Below are 22,351 nucleotides of genomic sequence, written 5' to 3' on the forward strand. Positions count from 1 at the left end.
ACTATATCAGGGTAATATTTGAGCTTAAATAACTTGTTTGGTTAACCACATCATTCCAGTAATTCTAATATAAATAATAACAATAACAACCACCACCACAGCAAAACAATCTATGAAGTAGGTACTGCTTCTCTTCCAATTTGACAGATCAAGAACCATGATAAAAATGGAGTTCCCATATACTGTCTACCAAATGACAATTTATGTACATAATTTCATATATACATCATAATAATGTCGGATAGAAGGAATCAGCATTATGTTAGCCTATTTTATACAATAGAAAACTAAGCATCAATAAGAGTGAGTCATATACCCAAGGCCATAGAAATAGAAAGTTTTAAATGCAATATTAGAACCCTGATTGTCCATTTATAAGTTCAGCTCTCTTTCAAACATACTCCACTCAGCTGTTTCTCAGAGTATTTCAATGGAAATTAATCAAGACAGATTTGGACATATTTGACTACAATTCACAGCAGTGACCTGATAGTTTGAATGTAATCAGGAATAATGCTCAAAATATTTAACCATTAATGCATCATGGGCACCAAACCAGAAGGAATGCCTAGTCATTTAGAATGGACACTGACAATCCATAGGCTAATTGGCAACTCTGTATACAGCTCAATTACTGTCCCCATTGTCAGATGTATATTGTATGCAAACTGAGTAACTGGTGCATAAAAAAACAGGCCCAAGAAAGAAGCAGTTAATGGCCTCCTCCATGCAGTTGCCAGTGTTTAGATGGTAGCTGAGTTCTGTTAAGTAACATCACTTTAAAGAGAGTGAAGAGTCCAGAAAACATTTCACTTCAGACACAGCTAGATGGTTGATTTAAAATGAGAAAATGTAGGGTATCAAGGAGACAGTAAGTAAAGCAGGTAATGAAAAGAAAAGTTTTGGAGTCACGCTGTTCACAGTGGGTTTGAATTGTCTCCACTTCTTACCACCTGTTTGACATTTACAAAGTGATTCAACCTTTTTTTGAGTTTCAATATATCCTATGCAAAATAACAATAAAGATACCCACCCTCCAGGGATTCTGCAGGGATTAGAGGAGGCTCTTCACATAATGTACTGCCCAAATTGGGACAATGTTTATAGCAAAATGGAAAGCTAGACATAATTGAGCTGTGACAAATGGAATGACATACGCTGAAAATGACCCAGACAAACTGGCACACGTGGTCATTCTAATGAAAGGTGATATCAATGGTCTTTAAAACAAGATTAAGAAAAATTGGCACCAGGTTTATTAGAGCACCTTGGTCACAGAAATATGTGAGAAGTTTCCAAATAACCACATCTAAAAAGTGTTAAAGAAATTGACTAAATAAATATCACTGAAACTCCCTTTTTCCTGGATCTGGCCAAACATGCATTTGTTCTCAAATGAAATAAATGAACTTCTGCTTTAAACTAGGTCAGATTAGTAGTTCCTAATGATTCTATTTTCCCTCATCTTTCCAAAAAAAAATCTGTAAAGTGCACGGAAAAGTAAAATATTTTTTTTTTTTAAAGTGAAATACACAACAATAGAAAACTAAGTCTAGAGAGAAATATGGTTCTGGAAAAGGGAGGGCATATCCCTTACTCTTAAGAATAATATGCCACTAAGGAGAAAAATTGGCATTCCACGGGTCTATCTTGAAAAGTTAAAAACTGGCCCCATTAATAAAAGAAGAAGAAAAAACTGCCCCTCAACTTATTCCCATACATAGTTCCATCAAAACTGCTGCTATTAATGTCACCATTAGCCTCCATACTATTACATTCAATGCTGATTCTCAGGTCTCAGCTTACTTATCAACATACCAGGGGTGCCAAAAAAAATGCATACAAGTGGACACTTTGGTCAACGTTGCTCAAGCAGTAGTTCGCCGTAATCAGAAGTGTCTGGACACTGATGGTAACCACTTTGAGCACCTCTTGTCATTGCAGAAGTCAGACGTGACTTGTATTCATCTTTTGTTATTGGTACATATTGAGTATTACAATTTTAATACTGTTTTCCATTTCTCAAAATGTGTATACATTGTTTTGGCACCCTCTGTATTTTGATTCAGAGGGTACTTCTTAGAAATATTTCTTAACTTGGCTTCCTAGAGTATAAGCACAAAGAGTTTTCCTCCTACCTCAAAAACTGCCTTCACTCAATCTCCTTTGCTGGTTCCTCATCTCACTGATGTCTAAATTTAGTACACCCTAAGGTTCAATCTCGATTTCCATTTGTTCAGGCCAAAATCTTAGACTCCTTGTCTCTCTCTCTCTCAAACCCCACATTCAATCCATCAGAAAATCCTGTAGGCTCTAATCTTAAAACATCCAGAAAGCAATGTTATTACTGTGATCACTACTACACTAGTCAAAAGTCCCTGTCATCTCTTGGAGGTCTGGATATTTCAAAATTGCCGGGTAAATGGTATTTCTAGTTGTACCTTTGCTCCCTGATAAAAGTGAACTAGCATCTTATGATGACTAACTATAGAGCTGGGCGGACTACGGATGGAGCTGGGCCCCTTGTTAATGCTCTAGTTCTGACTTCCCGTTAAAATTTTGTGGTAACTTCTGAGGGAGGGATCCATTTATATAGAGGCCATCTTGGGAAAGCTGAGCTCTTTTCTTTTTGCACGCGTGCAGTCGGTTGGAGGTCCAGCCAGAGATGTATGTTCTCACACTGCTGTGGTGGTTTTGTTTCTTTTTTCTTTTTCCCGAATAAGCCCTCTTTTTGGTGAATTACCTGGAGAGTTATTTTGACCAGTCGACATCCCTGATGATATCTTAACACAGCAGACAGTCACAAAAGTGGTCAGCTCAACTCTCCAATAACCTCACTTCACTCTGAGTACAAGCCCAAGTTCTAACCATGGCCCCACCAGACCTTAACCTCTCTGATCTCTTCTCCTGCTACTACCGAACACCTTCATTTCTCAGCTCCAGCCACACTCTTTGTTGTTCTCCAACACTCCAGGCATGCTCCTGCCTGAAATGCTGAAATGCCCCTACCTCCCATATCCATGAAAGAAATTCCTCTCTGGCTTTAGATCGTTACTTAAATGACCCTTTTTCAGCTAGGACTTCTAGTTACCCTTACACATACACACAAACACACATTTCCTAGCCTTCATTCCTCCTTTATTTTGTCTTTGGAATTTATCAATAACATTCTATATGTTGTATATTAATCTTGTTTCATTTTCATCTTCCCCACTGGAATATAAACTGTATACAGTCTGGTATCCTCATGTATTTCCTTCTTCACACTACCACCCGTGCCTAGAATAGTGCCTGGTACACAGTAGATACATAATAAGGTGAGGCCTACTGTAGCATAATGTCTCTATATACAATATTATTGTCTCTCCCACCCTACCCACAGTTAAAATGTTTATGAAGGTGTAAATGTATGACAAATCCTGCTAGCTATACATAGAGTGAACACAGAAACAGACCATGAAGTCAAGTCCTGCAAGCTTAGTAAAGCTGGAGTAAAAAGAAGTCTTCTAGAAACTGCAGAATAGTTGAGGAGTTGGGCATATTCAACAGGACTTTTATGATTTCCTGGCAACAGTAATAAACAATTACCCAATAGAAAACAAATAGTTGTCGCAAATGTATAGTGCATTTGCGACAACATGGATGGATCTTGAGAGTATTATGCTAAGGGAAATATGTCAGAAAAAAGTTAAGAACCATATGATTTCACTGATATGGGGGATATAAAACTGAAAGCAACAAAGGAACAAGACAAACAAATGAAGATACAAAAACTCATAGACATAGACAATAGTTTAGTGGTTACCAGAGGGTAAGGGGGGAGGGAAGTGGTAAGTGAGGGTAAAGGGGATCAAGTATATGGTGATGGAAGGAGAACTGACTCTGGGTGGTGAACACACAATGTGATATATACATGATGTATTACAGAATTGTACACTTGAAACCTACGTAACTTTAGTAACCATTGTCACCCCAATAAACTTTAGTAAAAAAGAAAATAAATAGTACCATGTAAAATTCATTAAGAAAAACCTAATAGATTATCTTCCTTTGGTTGAGGAAAAGAAAAACTGTAAAAAGCAACATGGTGCTTATAACATCTGTTATAGAATAATGAAAAGCTATTATCTTGAAAAAAATGAGAGGAAGTATAAACTCCCCTGAACAAAAAAGAAAGGAATGCTTCTTGACTAAGGTACTAACCAGGATTCCTTGGACTCAGTAGCAGATAAACAAGTACTCCCACTTGGCTAGTAGAGAGTATGACATTTTAAAGTACGCTAAGTAAGTTGTTCCTGCATTTTCAGATTGTGCAAAATCTTTGACTATGCTGACATGTTGGAATGTTCTGGTATCGCTAGAGAATAAGTGTAACAATACTTTATTGGTCTCAGCAATTTGGGGGCTATTTTTCAAATAGTACAGCATCTTCAGTCTTGCTTCCTCTTTTACGGCTCTGATTCATTCTCATTCATATTCTCTCTCTCTCTCTCTCTCTCTCTCTCTCTCTCTCTCTCTCTCTCTCTCTCTCTGTCACAAACACACCCTCCCTCCCTCTCCCTCTCTCTCCCACACCCCCAATTTACATTTATATATATTAGCTTTTCCCCTTGTTTTCAAGGCCAAGTGTATCATTTGAATGCTCTTCAACCATGACATCCATTTTCTTCTATATATTCCACCCTCAATGTTACTCTAAATATCTAGAGTCAGATTTCAGATCTCACTAGCATACAGAAAGTTATTTCATGAAAGGCACCAATTTTCTTCTTGCCAGGTACAATGCTTCTTACAGCATTAAATACCGATAACTAAAACTACCTCTTTGAAATAACCTTGTTCACGAAGACACCTCTCTGCCTTAGAAATTAGGATCTTTCTCTGATCTTTCTTCCTCAGGAAACTCATCCAGCTTTTCTGTATGCGTGGCTGTTACCCTACATATCTGTTTACTGTATATGTATGTGTGGGTATACATGCACATAAACAATATTTTTAATCTTAAAATTATTTATATTTTATAATAGAACATATAGTTTTGAAATTATTTTTCTTAACAAGGAGAATACTTTACTCAATATATATTCAATATGTGATTATATGTTTAGAAGCTACTACTCAAATTCTAAAGTATCTAGTAAACATAATTTCAGTTAAAAAAAAAATAGAAGCTAAAAAAAAGGCATCAGTGAACCATTCCATAAGAAATGCATTGTTAATTTTAAAATATATTATGCTCATGGAAATTCTTAGAGATCATCGGGAAATTATGAATTTTAAAATGTATAACTTCAAGTGCAAAATAAAAGGCAATTGAGTTGTATAATCATATAAAGAAAAAAGAAACAATTAAAATAACTTTTAAGCAAAGTATACAGAAAAGAGAAGTTTATTAATTCTTTAACAAGTTGATTAAAAACACTCTATGACCTCTCTTCCTCCTTCATCTGCATCTCTTAAAAGCCTCTTCCTTTCATGACATCTTCTCTAATTAATATGAAAGTAAGTTCCAGATTCCCCAGAGTCCTACCCTAACTTTAGAAGCAATTAATTTTCTATTCACTTAACATTCTATAATTAAGTTTTGCCCTTTGACAGAAAAAGTAATTTATTCACTCAAATGTTTATTCAGAAGTCGTTAAATCCTTCATATTGGTAGCAGAGCTTGACTTAAAATGTGCCTGCAGAACTGAAAACTAATCACTTATTCACACAGTCAAACATTAATTGTGTTAAGAACCAGGCACTAGATTAGATACTGGGATACCAAAACCAAACTTAGCCAAACCAAAACAAACCAAAACAATACCAAAACAAATTGAGTTCCAGTCCCTAATTTCTAGAAACCAAGAATCGAATCAGTATAACAATGGGCGGAAGTCAGTTTGGATACGTAAACAGGAAGTAGACCATGGGAATCACCATGAAGGCAACATGGAGACACCGACTTTGTCAGTATCTTCCAACCGAAGGCCACCAAGAACAGGCCTGGGGATTAACAGGTTGATTTACTTGCTGCAACGAGAGATGGCATGTAACAGGGAACTATGGGGGGTATGTCTCTAAGAGGATGTTAGAGTTCATAGGTATTGAGCTTGTGTAAGGTTATGGGGATGGTCAAAGAAACAGGACTTTGTCTTGGCCACCGTAAACAAAGCTGCAATGAACATTGGAGCACACGTGTCTTTATCTCTAAATGTTTTCAGATTTTTTGGGTAGATACCCAGGAGAGGGATTGCTGGGTCATATGGTAATTCTATTCGTAATTTTTTGAGGAACCTCCACACTGCCATGGAAACAACCAAAATGTCCATCAATAGATGAATGGATAAAGAAGTTGTGGTATATATACACAATGGAATACTATTCGGCGGTAAGAAAAGATGATATAGGAACATTTGTGACAACATGGATGGATCTTGAGAGTGTAATGCTGAGCAAAATAAGTCAGACAGAAAAAGCAGAGAACCATGTGATTTCACTGATATGTGGTATATAAACCAAACACAACAAAAGAACAAGACAAACAAATGAGAAACAGAAACTCAGACACAGACAACAGTTTAGTGGTTGCCAGAGGGTAAGGGGGGGCGGGGGGTGGGGGGTGGGAGATGAGGGTAAGGGGGATCGAATATATGGTGATGGAAGGAGAACTGACTCTGGGTGGTGAACACACAATGGGATTTATAGATGATGTAATACAGAATTGTACACCTGAATTCTATGGAATTTTACTAACAATTGTCACCCCAATAAATTTAATAAAATAAAAAAATAAAAAAAGAAACAGGACTTTGCCTTTAAATAGATGCTGTAGGGAAGTGGGGGCAATTCTATGATTGGGTATCTTAAATTTTTTTCTACCTAGATGGCATGATGAATGTAGAGAGGATAAAGCTATGATCAGTAAAGACGCATAATCTGCTATCTTATTGAAGATGAGGGAGATTTGGTCATTTTGGAAAGTTTGGATAATGTTATTATTTTTGTCTGTATTGAGACATGGTTACAAAGTGGTCATGTTTTTGTCTTGATCTATCACAATGATGAAGTGGCCATCTGAGGTTGGCATTCTAAGCTGTCGTTTATATTTGACAGCAGACCATCAGAGATAAGTATAGCACCCAGCAACTCCAAGGCCTAACTGAAGCACCAAGTCAGCTCCTGGGTATCAGGAACTTCTTTTTTCTTTCTCAATCGAATATAAACAGAGACATAACAAGATAATACTTACAGTGTAATAAGTTCACTTTGGTAGAAGTGATGCAGAAACTTCTAAAGGAATATAACATTAGTGGCAGGAAAGACCAGCTAAAGATTGTCATCTTAAACATAGGTAAGCCACGATATTAGCTTTAATTAGGGTTGTGGTGATGGGAATAGAGAGAATTGGAAAGTTTCAAGAGCTGGTAAGGGAGTGAACTTGTGAATGGTAAGGGTGGACTTGTGAATGGTAGAGATAAATCTAGATAGCCTAGTTAGCTTTTAGGTTTGTAGATTAGGCTGCTGGAAGAGAGAAAGGAAAGAGAAAGATTAAAATAGGGCAGGGGAAATAATGAGGTGTATTTTAACTTTTCAGGCAAATATTCAATTAAAGGTGCTTATTAGGCAATTAGATATGTTGGCCTGGGCTTTAAGGGTCAGAGATAAGCTAAAGATACATATTTGGGGTCATTAGAATATAGATGCTATTTGAATGGGAAAGAATGAGGATAATTCAGAGAAGAAAAACAAGAGAAGAACTGTAGGAAATATCAATAAAAGGAGATATGAGATGGAACAAATGGCCAAAAATGTAAAAAAGGTAACCAGTAGATAAGGGTATCCCATAAACCAAGAGAGGAAAGAATTTCATGAAGAATAAAGAGGCTAATAGGGTCTAGTGCTGCAGAGAAGTTGAGCAAAATAAGGCACATCAATATTCATGTGTGTGTTTATAGGAAAGGACGGTTTTCCAAAAGATGAAAAAACAGCCTGTTTAAAGGCTAATGATAAAGACCCAGAAAATAGAGAGACTGAAGATATGATGTGTGACTGTATGGAAACAAGTGCCTTAGGATACAGACAGTGACTATACTGAGAAAACGCAAGCATATACACATGTATGCACACACACAAATTAGCCATAACTAGCCAAAGCACAGTCTCTTCCACCAATGCAGAGGGAAAGAAAGAGACTCTGAGCATAAATACACATAATCTGTGAGATATTATTTTACTTAAAGTAAGAGTGAAAGTCATCTACCGTAAATGGTGGGGAAAAGTTTAGGGGACCCATAAAAACTTGAAATAACTATTGAGAGAAATTCAGGAGAAACTTTATACAGATGCATGGAAAGCTTCTTAAAAAATACTAATTGAGGACATACAAATGGCCAATAGACATATGAAAAAATGCTCAACATCACTAATCTTCAGAGAAATGCAAATAGAAACCACAATGAGATATCACCTCACTCCAGTTAGAATGTCTATCATCACAAGACAAATAATAACAAGTGTTGGAGAGGCTGTGGAGAAAAAGGAGCCCTCATACACTGTTGGTGGGAATGTAGATTAGTGAAGCCACTATGGAAGGCAGTGTGGAGGTTCCTCAAAAATTAGGAATAGAATTACCATATGACCCAGCAATCCCTCTCCTGAGTATCTACCCCAAAAATCTGGAAACGTTTATCCATGAAAATGTATGTGCTCCAATGGTCATTGCAGCTCTATTTATGGTGGCCAAGCCATGGAAACAACCAAAGTGTCCTTCAACAGATGAATGGATAAAGAAGTTGTGATATATATACACAATGGAATACTATTTGGTGGTAAGAAAAGATGATATAGGAACATTTGTGACAACATGGATGGATCTTGAGATTATTACACTAAGTGAAATAAGTCGGATAGAAAAAGTCGAGAACCATATGATTCCACTGAAATGTGGTATATAAAACTGAAAACAACAAAGGAACAAGACAAACAAATGAAGAAACAAAAACTCATAGACACAGACAATAGTTCAGTGGTTACCAGAGGGTAAGGGGGGTGGGGGGTGGGAGAAGAGGGTAAAGGGGATCAAATATATGGTGATGGAAGGAGAACTGACTCTGGGTGGTGAACACACAATGGGATTTATAGATGATGTAATACAGAATTGTACACCTGAAATCGATGTAATTTTACTAACAATTGTCACCCCAATACATTTTAATTAAAAAAAAAAGAATGAAAGAAACACTGATGAATCTGTTCAAGTGTGGTTCAGAAATGTCATAATGTCTGGCAGTGAGACATCTCCAGTATAGTTATGCAAGTGGGTGGCTAAATTGAGGAGATGAGGGAAATGGAAGCTTTTGGTGGTAGCAGGACAGTCCACATGGGCTGAGATTATTAAGGATGAAAGTACAACTTGGAGGGGAAGACTGGGATCCTGGTGCCAAAGTCTTCAATGAGAAGATAATATGATAAAATGGTGAATGATAGATGGCCACTTGGCATGAGACACAACGGAAGTGACATTTTAAGAAAGAGAATGGTATCTTTGGAATTGGCCCTGGGAAATGAGAAAACGCAATTCTAAAGGAGTGGGTGTGTTAAAGAGTTATTAGCAGAGTTCTTGAGAGTAAAAGTGGTTTCCCTGTATGAATGGAATGAGTACAGAGGACAGAGACTTTGCCTTGGAAGAAGTATTTTGTAGTGGAGTGAGAGCGTGAGAAGGGACAAAGAACCAGAAGTGAGGCAGAGGAAAGAGTGCAGAAGAGCACAGAGATGAAGAGACAAGAAAGGACAGACCAACACAGGTAGCTATATTCTGGGTGGCAAATATAGATAATAGAAATGTGAAATTCATTGGCGTGCAGATATATAACAGAACTTGGTTAAAAGTTGATCTGGTGTGGGTGTGAGTAAGCAGAAACAGCCTAAGGCCTGTTCACCTGCACAGCAGGTAGGAAGGTTTTCAAGAGCACACTGTACAGGTCGCAGATGCTCAGACACCTTGTCATATTACCTTATGGTCAAACAGGTTGTTTCGTTGTTTCATTACTAACTCACATTACCACGAGCTCAATTCAAGAAGTTAAGTAGCTAGACCTGTTTGTAATTCCATTAGAAATTCTGCACGGTGGTGATATTAACAGAATGTGTGAAGGAGCATCTAAAAGTCTGGGAAAGCCCCAGATTGTATCTTGTTCAATTCTCAGAACTTTACGTACAAATCACCTTGGGCTTTTGTTTAGAGGCAGATTCTGATTCATTCGATTTGGAATCCTACATTTCTAACAAGCTCACAACTGCTGCCAATGTTGGTTGTCTAGGGACCATACTCTGAGTAGAAATGTCCCCTAGAACTCAACTTTCAAGTCAGTCCATCATGTTAACTGTATGTACAAAGCACATGATTCATAGAGAAGAAAAGATTATGTTAGGTTCAAAAGTATATAAAAATTGAACTGATAGCATCCTAGGGTTTTCTAATTGGCCGAAAGCACTCGGAAGTAACAAATGGTGAAGGAATACAGTGAACGAAAGAAAGAAAAAAAAAGAGAGAGGGAGAGAGAGAGAGAAGGCAATATTTAGCCATTTTTTAATGGATACCTAAAAATGAATGAATACCACTCAAACTCATAAAATAGGCTTCCCAAGTGTTCAAAATAACCTACGTAAACTGAGAGGTGAAGAAGAAAATTGATGTACACCTAAACTGCATATCCATCTTCATTATTATGTATGCCTCTCAAGGATTTTTAATACATATACATTATATTTAGCCTGAAGGAAATGTCTAGGTAAATCATTTCATGTCTTATTTTAGTAGGCAATTAAGAATGATGTCGTTATTTTAGAAAATGAGAGTAGAAGTTGATAAAGGTGACTCACGAGGCATTTAGAAAACCACTCATACAATATTGTACATTTTTATTGAGCACTTTCGGTCTGTCATTGCTGACACTATTGATTAAATGTAAATTGATTCTAGGTAACCATAGGATAACAGTAAAAATTTAAATTTATATTCCTTAAATGCTGGGATTCAATTTTCCTGCTTGCTCAAAGCTGTTTTAAGATAGCACACATTGGATGACAAACGGATAAGTAGATTATTCAGATAGATTAAGAAATTTTAAATTAGCTAGTAAAATGTCTGCCCAAGATGATTCGTACTTTCGATGGTCAGATGTCACATGAACCTTGAAAGGTATTTAGAGGGCATCTTCTCTATGTAATTTTCTACTCGGAGATTTCCCTCAAAAATCTGAACAAAGATGTATCTTAACATAGGTATACTTTGAAATAAGATATTTTGCTAATTTTCTACTATATCTGATATATACTTCAGTTTAATTTTTTAAAACTAAAGTATTAACTCTATAATCATAGTTCCCATTTCTTGAAATTATTTATAACAGTCTATTATGCTGCTAACAGAATGTTGTATGAGCTAATAATAAATTTAAAATAAATTTCCAATTTATAAATAGTAAACTCTGAGAAATGTTGATGAAATTATCTCTTGTCCTCAAGCAGTCTAAGAAAGTAGATTTTTATTTTCTTCTAGAAGATCTCTTGTTCTCCAAAAGTTTCAACCCCATAGCAAGTATTAACTTGCTTTTGAGGTAGTGTTGCATTTGTTAAAATATAATAGATTTTGTAATTCATGAAACAGAATACTCAAAAGATAAGGCAGAGTTAATCCACACACGTAACCTTCCTATAGCTAAAATTATGTGACATTCAAATATTTTTTTATTTTTAGACTGTGATCACTGCAGAGAATTTACTCTGCCTGTTAGAAATTACCTTACAAACTAAAGGCACACCTCAGAGATATTGCACTTTCGGTTCCAGACCACCACAATAAACTACTGCGAGCTGCAATCAAAGCGAGTTGCAATGTTTCGCTGGTAGAGGGGGGTCTTGCCTTCAATTTGTAAAAAAAACACATCTGTGAAGCGCAACAAAGCGAAGGGCAATAAAATGAGGTACGCCTGTATCGCCAATTACATACCCAAAATGGATGTTTTATAATTGTCGAAGTTGAAAAATCAAAGAACTGATAATGTCCCTGAAGATGAAGACGCTCTTATTAAATTAATAGAAATCCCTATTACAGAGGAGAAAACTATAATGTCTCAGTAGGGAATAAAAACAGCGAAACATCTGTTATCACAAATAAATATTGAAAAATCCTGGACTCCTTTTGCTATAATAATGTAACACATAAATATCTAGAGAATGCAAATCTGTTATAATTGATGGCACATATTAATGACTATAAAGGATAACTTTTTGATGACAGTGAAAGCATAGACAAGACTCCTAAGTATAGCATTTCTAAGGGTCTATTCTAGTCTAGGCTAGTCTACAAGCTTGCTAAGTCCCAGTGTTGAGGAGACAGAACAATATGTGAAGGGAAATCAATGTAAGTTCGTGTTATAAAATTGTTAATTTAGAGCTAAACGATATAAAAGTTAAAGAAGGTTTATGGAAAGCATTCCTGGTCAATCATAGCAGAACCAGGAAAGATTCTGCTAGGCTACACTTTGATTCTGTTTGATACCTAAAATATATTTCAAGATATACTTAAAAGTATAATATCATATTGCTTAAATCTTTTCAGCTCTAACAGCACCAGAGAGCACAAAGCATAGAGTTTACAAGCAGCAAAACTTAGGAAATTACATACAATTAATGCATAACCTACATTGACTTTCTCTTTAAGGTCTGAGACGTTGCCTTCCTTCCGATAGATTGCAAATTCAGGACTCTGCAACACGGCTTCTGAACGAGTAATCCAACTGTGAAGTTCAGTTATATCGACATCCAACCTAAGACAGCAAAGAATAAGGGTCATTATTTGTTGATTATCACTTTCCTCTATGTTGAAAAAAAAAAAGTCAGTCTATCCACATTTATCATTCTCCACCTAATCTGAGACTCTTGCCTGATGCTCCTTTTACTCTTAATAGCATGACTATTTCCATAGTCGGTAGGCTCAAAATTTGCAGTCAGCTTTGATCTACAGTCTTATGATCATGGAGGCCATTTTATTCATCTCAATGTAGCCATCACCTCTACTGAATCCCCTATAAGCTATTCCTCGGCCTCTGCTTGAAGGTTTGCACTGGTAGAAAAATTACTACTTCCCAAGATAAACCTTCTTCTTTTTGGAAAGTATTTACAGCAAAGAAGACATTCCTTTTGGTGGGTTCCCACTGAACCATACCTCTGATAGTCATGCATTTATATAGTGTCCAAACATACTGATTCTGGATTTGGCCATGTGATTTCCTATGGCAAATGGGATATTAGCAAGTGTAATGCAAGCAGAAGCTTCATACGTGCTTGCATCTTGGATCTTATCCTCTTAGAGCACACACTCGGAGAATGCAGCTGTTAAATAAAAATTCCAACGACCCTTTAAGAAAGCTCAATCTAGCCAAGTAGAGAGAACACGTGGAAGAGCGTGAGGTACCAGACCTTCTGACTCATCTCAAATACTAGCTGAATGCAACCAAACGAGTGCTCCAGCTAACACCCTAAGGCCACAGAACTGCCCCCAAGAGTCCTGCCCACCCTGCAGAATTGTGAGAAATGATAAATAACTATTGTTTTACGCCAGCAAATTTTGGTGTGTTGTTATACTGCAGTAGATATCTCATCAACTACCCTGTTATTCTCAAACACTCTTTTATTGCAGAGATCTATAGAGCTAATGGAAATAAACTATTCACTTAGATGAGGTGATTCAGGTTTAGTTAAAGCAGAGGTTTTGGGGGAGTCATGGAAAGGCTGCAAGGGTTGAGGAGGTCTATGAATCACTTGAGATTCCAGGCACAATTCTGAGTGTGTGTGCCATTTTTCTTAAGAACTCCTACATTTTATCAGCATCTGTAAAGAATCTATGAAAAGGGAACTTAGCGCTCATCTAATCCAATCATTTATTAATGAATTAAAACAAACAGGCAAACAAATGAAACTGTCCAGAAAAATAAATGACTTCTCAATTTTCATAGGAAATTTGTGAATTAGAACAAAAATACAAATCCAAGATTTAAGACACCAAGTAATGTACTTTAATCACCATGCTATTTCTTCTTTTCCAATACAATCCTCAAATAGTTTGAATTGGCTCTTTAAATCAGTTAGAAGGTATCTGATACTGAACCTACCCTGCTCCTAGTTACTTCAATGAATAATTCATGGTTTGACAGGATTTTGCTTTCTTTAAAATTTGGCTGGTAAAGGGATCATAGTAGTATTTATTATAATCAGGGAAGAGGAGACAATTATCTTCTTGGTTTCCAATACTTTCATTGATGCAACCTATGGATTAAATCAATGTTTTGACTTCCATATTGGACTTTCAACTCACATTGAAGTTAAATTGAGTTAAACCTTCTAGGAATTTTTCACATAAATTATCTTTAAGCCAGTTATCCATATCACAAACTTATGAACTGATTTCCTGAACTCAAATTTCAGGGCTTTAAATCATATAAACCTAATAAAAAGTGTCATGTTCGTTGCAAGCTATTGGTTTAAAATGAAACAGATATGGAGCTTCACAGAACATGAAACACTTCCAATAAAGTATTCTCTTTTTTCATCCTTACAGAAGCATGTGGGAAAAGATATTATCCATCTCTCTGCTCATGTAAGGAGATGGAGGCACAGAGAAATTAATTGATCTCAGACTATTAGAACTGTGGGGAAGGATGTAAATTCATCTTGTTCACTATTATATCCTTCACCTCAAAGAGGTTCTGGTTCATAGTAATAAATATTTACTGAGTAAAAGATACCCAACAAGAAATTGAAGGAACAGATATCTGATTTCAGAGATTTTTTGACCCCACATTTTATATCAATGGATGTCAATACTTTCATTTGCATATGGACTGTAAATATTTATGGATTTTTCTTTTATTACCCATGGCAACTGCTCTCTTTCCTACATTTTGCTTTCCTGTGAGTTTAATTATTCGGTTTCCTATTTCTTCATTCATAATGTTGATTTTAAAACACAGGCATATCTCAGAGATGTTGTGGGTTCGGTTCCAGACAACTGCAATAAAGCAAGTATTGCAATAAAGGAGTTACAATTCTTTTGCTGGTGGAGGGCCTTGCCTTCAATTTGTAAAACACACAACATCTGTGAAACGCAATAAAATGCAGTGCAATAAAACGAGGTGTGCCTGCAGAGTCCTGTTGCATACTTCTAAAAACGCCTCTTTCCATTTCTCTCATTTATGTTAACTCATTAAACCAAGCCTTTGATGATGGCCATTTAACCCCCTATGAAATCCAATGCATTTTTTTCCATCACCATGTCGTAAGAAAGGCATTTTTGCTTTTCTTTTGGTACAATATAAAAATTCTTGTGCCTCTCTCTGCCTGTGGGCGTTCACTTGCCAATGCACGGGGCGCACCAGGAGTGCCAAGACGTGTATACCTCAGGAGTGACCCTTTACGAGTGGGAGCTGGGAGATGGTGGATAAATATCCCACGTCTGCCGTCCAGGGTGCAGCCATGGTGAAGGATGGTACACGCAATGCACCACAGGGTTCCCAGGAGAATTGAACCCCGTTGCCGCCGGCAATAACCAGCTCATGTATCATCCTGTATTGCCTGCCTTGTTTTCCTAACCTCACTTCCCCACTTTGCTTCCCAAATAAACCGTTTGCACCTAAATCTTTGTCTCCAGATCCACTCTTGGGGGAACCCAAACTAAGGCAATGATCAACGGCCTCAAATCAACCCATCGTCCTGCCACGTTTAGTTTTTCAATTTGAACTCCGACTCTCCATAGAAACTATTTTAAACGTTTTCCAAAATTCTCAAAGCTCTGACCCATCCTCTTTCTCCAGCTATCAACAGATGACATTGTCTTCTAATTTGTAAAGAAAAGTACAATTATCAGACTAGAATTTCTTCCATATCCTATGTCCAAATATCCAATCTTACCTGCAATCTGCCCTTCTCATTCCCTTCTGTTACACTGGAGTGAATTTTCTTTCTTTTACTGAAAGTCAACCCCTCTACCTGTAATTTATACTTTATTATCTTACTTCTTTTCAGGCATCTATCAATTTTTTGTTATCTTTCTACTGTAAATTCAATCCCTCCCTCTCAACTTAATTCTGCATATATTAATTTAAGCATATTTTATTGACTCCTTTGTTTTCTTTTGTTTGTTCATTTATTTTGTTCTTTAGATTCCACATATAAGTGAGATTCTATGGTACTTGTCTTTCTCAGCCTGATTTCTTTCATTTAGCAAAATGCCCTCTAGATCCATCTGTGTTGTCACAAATGGTAACATTTCATTTTTTATGGCCCAGTACTATTCCATTGTATATATGTACCTCCTCTTTATCCAATCATTTATTGATGGACATTTCAGTTGTTCCCATATATTGGCTATTGTAAATTATGTTGCAGTGAACATAGGGGTGCATATATCTTTTCAAATTAGTGTTTTGGATTTCTTCCGATAAATACCGAGTGGAATTCCTGGGTCATAAGGTAGTTCTATGTTTTTAATTTTTTTGAGGAAACTCCATACTGCTTTCCACAGAAAGCACCAATTTGTTCCCCTATTGCACCAATTTGCAATCCCACCAACAGTGCATGAGCGTTCCCTTTTCTCCACATCCTTGCCAACACTTGTTTGTTGATTTATTGATGATGGTCATTCTGACCGGAGTGAGGTGATATCTCATTGTAGTTTTTATTTGCATTTCTCTGATGATTTGTGACACTGAGCATCTTTTCATATGTCTATTGGCCATGTGTATGTCCTCTTTGGAGAAATGTCTATTCAGGTCGTCTGCCCATTTGTTAATTTGATTGTTTGTTCTTTTCGTGTTGAGTTGCATGAGTTTTTTAAAATAAATTTTGGATATAACCCCTTATCAGTTACATCATTGGTGAATATCTTCTCCCATTCAGCAGGGTATCTCTTTGTTTTGTCGATGGCTTCCTTTGCTGTGCAAAAACTTTTTAGTTTAATGTAGTCCACTTGCTTATTTTTTTTGTTCCCCTATCAATAAATATCGGTAAAAATATTACTAAGGGTAATGTCTGAGAGTTTACTGCCTATGTTTTCTTCTAGGAGGTTTATAAGGTTTTGGGGTCTTACATTTAAGTCTTTAATCCATTTTGGGTTTATTTTTGTATATGGTGCAAAACAGTGATCCATAAACTGGACAAATCTTGCAAAACATTTGCCTTTTATGAAGATAAGAGAATGACTGGAAGGAAATATGGGTGTCAAGGGAGGGTTGATTTCAAAACAGGAGTCAATACAAGAAAAACTCAAAACAGATTAAGGACTTAAATGCAAGACCAGAAACCATAAAACTCCTAGAACATAGGCAGTAAACTCTTTGACATCAGTCTTAGAAATATATATACATATGTATAGATCAATAGATAGATAGATAGATAGATAGATAGATAGATAGATAGATAGATAGATATAGACATCGACATCGACATCGACATCGACATAGACATAGACATAGACATAGACATAGACATAGATATAGATATAGATATAGATATATCTCCTCTGGCAAGGGAAACAAAAGAAAAAAATAAGCAAATGGGACTACATCAAAGTAAAGAGTTTTTGCACAGCAAAGGAAACCATCAACAAAACAAAAAGAAAACCTAGTGAATGGGAGAAGATATTCACCAATAGGGGTTAATATCCAAAATACATAAGGAACTCATACAACGTAACATCAAAACAGCAAACAATCTGGAACTCTCCCATCTAGTCTATGGACTATTTGATTATGTTACCCTCATTCATAAAAACACTTCAAGACTTTCCGTTTTTCTTAGGATAAAGACCAAAATTTTGACATGGTCCTATATGATCTGGCCTTGACAAATCTAACCGTATAATCTACTTGGGACTTTATTCAAGCACTTCTTCTAGAAACAAATCTCACTTCAGATTTCTTAGGGAGCCCAGAGCCGTACTTAAGTGCTGTCTCTCCTCCAATGAAGTGATATCCTTTACTGACTCTTATCCACCTATCCACTAGAAGATTTCTATTTTGAAAACTTGGCTTCTCGTTGTAATCCACTTTGGTCAATTTTGTCCCTCTTTTTTTTTAAATCAGTCTGACTCAATTGCACACCAAATATTCTCTTACTCATAAAAGTGAGATGTGAATATCCACCAGTCACTGTGAAATCCCCCCTTGGTCTCCCTGATCTCACATCCTTTTGGTTCAGACTGTCTCTTGGAAAGACTGCTCACTTCCACCTACAGGTCCATGAAACTGAAGCTTGACTTGAGGTGATAGGCTAGCATCACAGCTGGGAGAGAATTGCTAAAGTTTTCTGCGAGGCCTGGAATTTATATTGCTCCAGTTTGCACACGTGTTATAATGATCCTTTACCACCATCTCCAATCCATTGGTGGGGCAGGGGGCAAGGACGGAGAAACAAATAAGCTTTAAAGGGAGGTTATTTATCCCATTGGAAGGTAAATAATTTTCATTCAAAAAATCACGTACTTTGACATCTGTCTTCCTGTAAAAATGTGAAACTGTATGTTTCCTTTTAAAAGTGACATATCTCCCTTTGTTTCTGCCACAAAATGTATACTAAGTGCTTACAATATGACAGACACAGCATTAAACTGGATAGACAACAGAAATGAAAACGCATGTGTCCACATTATCAAGGAATTTGGTTTAGTGAAGCATCCATTTCACAAATAAAATGCTTTAGTCATAGAACTGGGCTCAGCTCATACTGTAACTTTTTTTTTTTTTTTTTTTGGCTAATCAAAAAAACACCTCTTTAATGAAGTAGGATTAAATCAGCTTCTAGACTACAGGCTCTGCCAAGTAAATTGGTTATCTCCACACAATGAAGGCTTTGTGGAGTGAACACCATGGTAACCGTCTGTCTGCTGCTCAGTCTGTGAAGAGTTTAAGAAAGGCCTGGGCACCAGCTGCCATGTAGTTCTAATAATTAAGATCAATTCAGGCAACAGGATGGGAAATTCCACAAAGAGGTCTTTCCTCATTCGATTATTAGTTTTGGTCTCATTTTATACATTTCGAAAGAAATTGCACGAGGTGTTTGAACTTCCCTTTCACATAAAAGTCCCTTTGGAGAGTGATTATACTCCTTTTTTGATTTACAGATTTTTTTTTAAAGGGATTTGAAATTTTTCTAGGGCACTCATGAGCGGAGTGCTTTGCCTAGGGGGAAAAAAATATATCTATTCGTAGGCACATGGGTTAATAAGTTATACTTTCTTTCTGAAATGGAATGAAACAAAATATCAATGCGTATGTACAAGTCTCAGCTGTTAGACGCTGTTTTACTCCTTTCTTTCATCATTGTGACATCTTGATTTCTTTGGAAATAGGTGGAGCATAAACCCCATGCTCACATGATTTAAGCTCTGTGCCATTCCTCACCTAATCTTATTTTGACTTTTTTTTTTTCCTGTAGTTTCCATGGGGGCTTTTTGATTCAACCACATCTATGATTTCAATACTAGTTTTTTTTTCTGTCCCAATATAATATACAGTGAGCCTACATTCTAGCATCTAACATTCAATACCATCCCTTAGCAGTTCTAGGAGTTAACAGTCAGCTGCTAGCATTGTTTCCCCTCCAGTATCCTGACAGTAGGCGTCCCCACCTCCTTGTGCCAGCAACAAGGATGGAAGGGTGAAGGGGAAGCAAAGCAGAAGCAGAGTGTCAAAAGGCCACACATGCAGTCTTACTGAGTGCCAATGGCCCACATTCAACGCTTAGTCTCAGTGGCATTTCCACTGCTTTTAGCAAAATGAACAAGGTCTCCTTCTTGGCTTCCACTCAAACCCTGGCTTTCAAGTAACAATTGCTCATTTATTTTATTCCTTATCAATTTGGCAGCTATTACATCATCACTTTCCTTGGTTTTCCCCCTAGTTTTTACATTTTCACTGCTCTTGAATGTTTTTTCAGGTATCTTTGCTGATATATACGGCAAATGAACAGATTCTCCTGACTTACATTTATACATGTTTATAAAGTGAGTGCTATCTACTCTCCCCAGTGTTTCGTCAGGGGTATTTTCTACCTTGCTTTGTACTACCTGAGGCTGCGTATTTAATCACCAACTGAAGATATCTTACAGTTGTTAACTCAGTTACCGTCTTGAAAACCCTTGAGAAAAACACTGAAGAATTACTTTCCATATCACATTAAATCTTAGATTCTATGCGTGCATTTTTCTTTCTGCACAAAACCACTCGCTTCTAATTCTTTTTATTTTCACTTTTAAAACTCACAAAACCATTGTTAATGGCCTGAGATACAGTAAGTCGCTCATCCTGGGCCTCTACACATTCAGAATCAGCCCATTACTCATCTGACTCTCATAACACACTTCACTCTGTACTTAATGTACTTCTCCATGTTTTTACAGACAGACTCTATCCCTTAAATCCAGTCTAACTTCATCCAAGTAAAATCTTCTTCATCTACTAAGAAAATTGACTTCTCATTCTCTATTCACAAAACGATTTTTTTCTCCTGTAATCACTGATGAATATTCTGTCCTATATTTTTCAAGTAGATCCTAAAATCCCATCTTTGTTATTATTTATGGTTAGCAGTGAAGTGACAATTTTCTCTCCTTTGCAGAGGCACTCATCAAAAAACCCCAAAACCAAAACGTGTGAAGTCCCACAGAACAGACCATCATCGTGTCCTTGGATTTTTCTTTTTTCTTTTCTTTTTCTCTTTTTTGCAAAGGGTTTATTACCAAACCAAGGTCATTTTCCAAAGAGCTCTTCCATTTCCTGGAGCTTTCAAAATATCAAAAAGTATGGTGCGTGTATGCCAAATATTCAGAAGATCAATGTTTTTCCTCAAGATTATGCTGTATTAATGGATTCTCCTTCATCCAGTTGAGTTTTCCATAAAGATGATGCAAATTAGATCAATTACACACCCTTGTGGTCAAAATCGGGAGATATATCTGCATACGTGTGTATAAACACTGTTAAGTAAATTAAAAGAAAAAATACAGAAACACATCCAAAAAAACAGAAATACTTACACCTAAAGTTGTCAATTTTGAATTCTCCATAGTATAACATACAGATCTTGTGCTATATGATAACAGTGCTAATTATGTCAGAAGAGCCTCTTAATTGGCACTGACTGTGTTCTGTTAATTTTCTGTAGAGTGACTGCCATAGAAAGTATTAAACTAACACATTTACATCAACTTTAATTCAGTCACTTGCAATACACCATTTGGAACTCATCATTACCAAATGTGTAAACGTTGAAAGGAGAAATCCTCCAAGCTCTCAGACAACTGATTTGATTAGTGAGCTAGGTTATGAATGTCCATTTTACATCTTTAAATATCTTTGTACATAGAATTTCATAAAAACTTATGAGCCTCACCTTTAGAAGCCTGAAAGTCAAGTGTTGATGCTTGCAAAATAGGTGAACTCTTACAGGATCCTACGCCTCTAGTCCTAGACCAGGTGACTTAACAAACCGTCTTTAATGTGCATTTTAATTAGCTAGAACATATGTTTTCATGTTAATGGAAACAAAACTGGAATTCTTTTTCATCGTTATTACAATATGAAAGACATCTTTTCGGAGGTGAGCTTAAGATTTCAAAATTGTGTTGATCATATTGTTAATAATCATCTTTGTTCTTCAGGGTTCTAGAAATTGAAATTTTAATTCCGTACTGGCATATGGGTACTCTCCTGATCAGGACTATCTGAGGAACTCATATGTATCTTTCAAGACTCAGTTCAAGACATTTAACTTCCGTGGAGGTTTTCTCATTCAACTTTTTCCTACTTTTCCTCTTTTGACCTTTCTTCTGGGGAAACTGATCTCTCCCACCTGTACGTTTCCACATGTTAGTTGCTTCTAAAAACTGAACAAATAGACTACGCATTAAATTTGAATCAGAGAGGGCTTATCAAATATCAAATGAAATTCAGTATAAAACTGTCAGTGCTAAAAATAAAGTATTTTTAGGACTCTGAGATGTGATGAGTGCATGGTAACTATTATATTTTTATAGTTATAGAATATTATTAAAGGGAAAAATCCTGGTTAACCAGGAGAAAAAAAATCAACATTTAGAAAACTACCTCCTACAAATCAACATAGTCTGTGAATACACTCACAGGGTGTGTGTGTGTGTGTGTGTGTGTGTGTGTGTGTGTGTGTGTGTGTGTGTGTACACGTACAGTGTGGGTGTGTTTTCCTAGGTAGGAGGGAGAAAGACAGGACCAAAAAAATTGCCTTATATATATTTTTTAATTTGTGATGCTATGTGACTGTTTGTCTGTGTGTA

The 22,351-nt window shown here is 36.5% G+C and overlaps 1 protein-coding gene across 8 annotated transcripts in view; it reads right to left on the reverse strand.

The window, feature by feature from the left end:
* Nucleotides 1–22,351, reverse strand: part of DMD (dystrophin) — a 2,125,071-nt gene that overhangs the window by 1,349,344 nt on the left and 753,376 nt on the right. For all 8 annotated transcript variants that reach the window (XM_074323908.1, XM_074323912.1, XM_074323913.1 and 5 more), the window contains exon 18: nt 12,692–12,815. In XM_074323908.1, the coding sequence (XP_074180009.1) occupies nt 12,692–12,815 (124 nt within the window). The remainder of the gene's footprint in view (nt 1–12,691; nt 12,816–22,351) is intronic.

This window comes from Rhinolophus sinicus, chromosome X (assembly GCF_036562045.2).
Source record: "Rhinolophus sinicus isolate RSC01 chromosome X, ASM3656204v1, whole genome shotgun sequence".
Taxonomy (NCBI): Eukaryota; Metazoa; Chordata; class Mammalia; order Chiroptera; family Rhinolophidae; genus Rhinolophus; species Rhinolophus sinicus.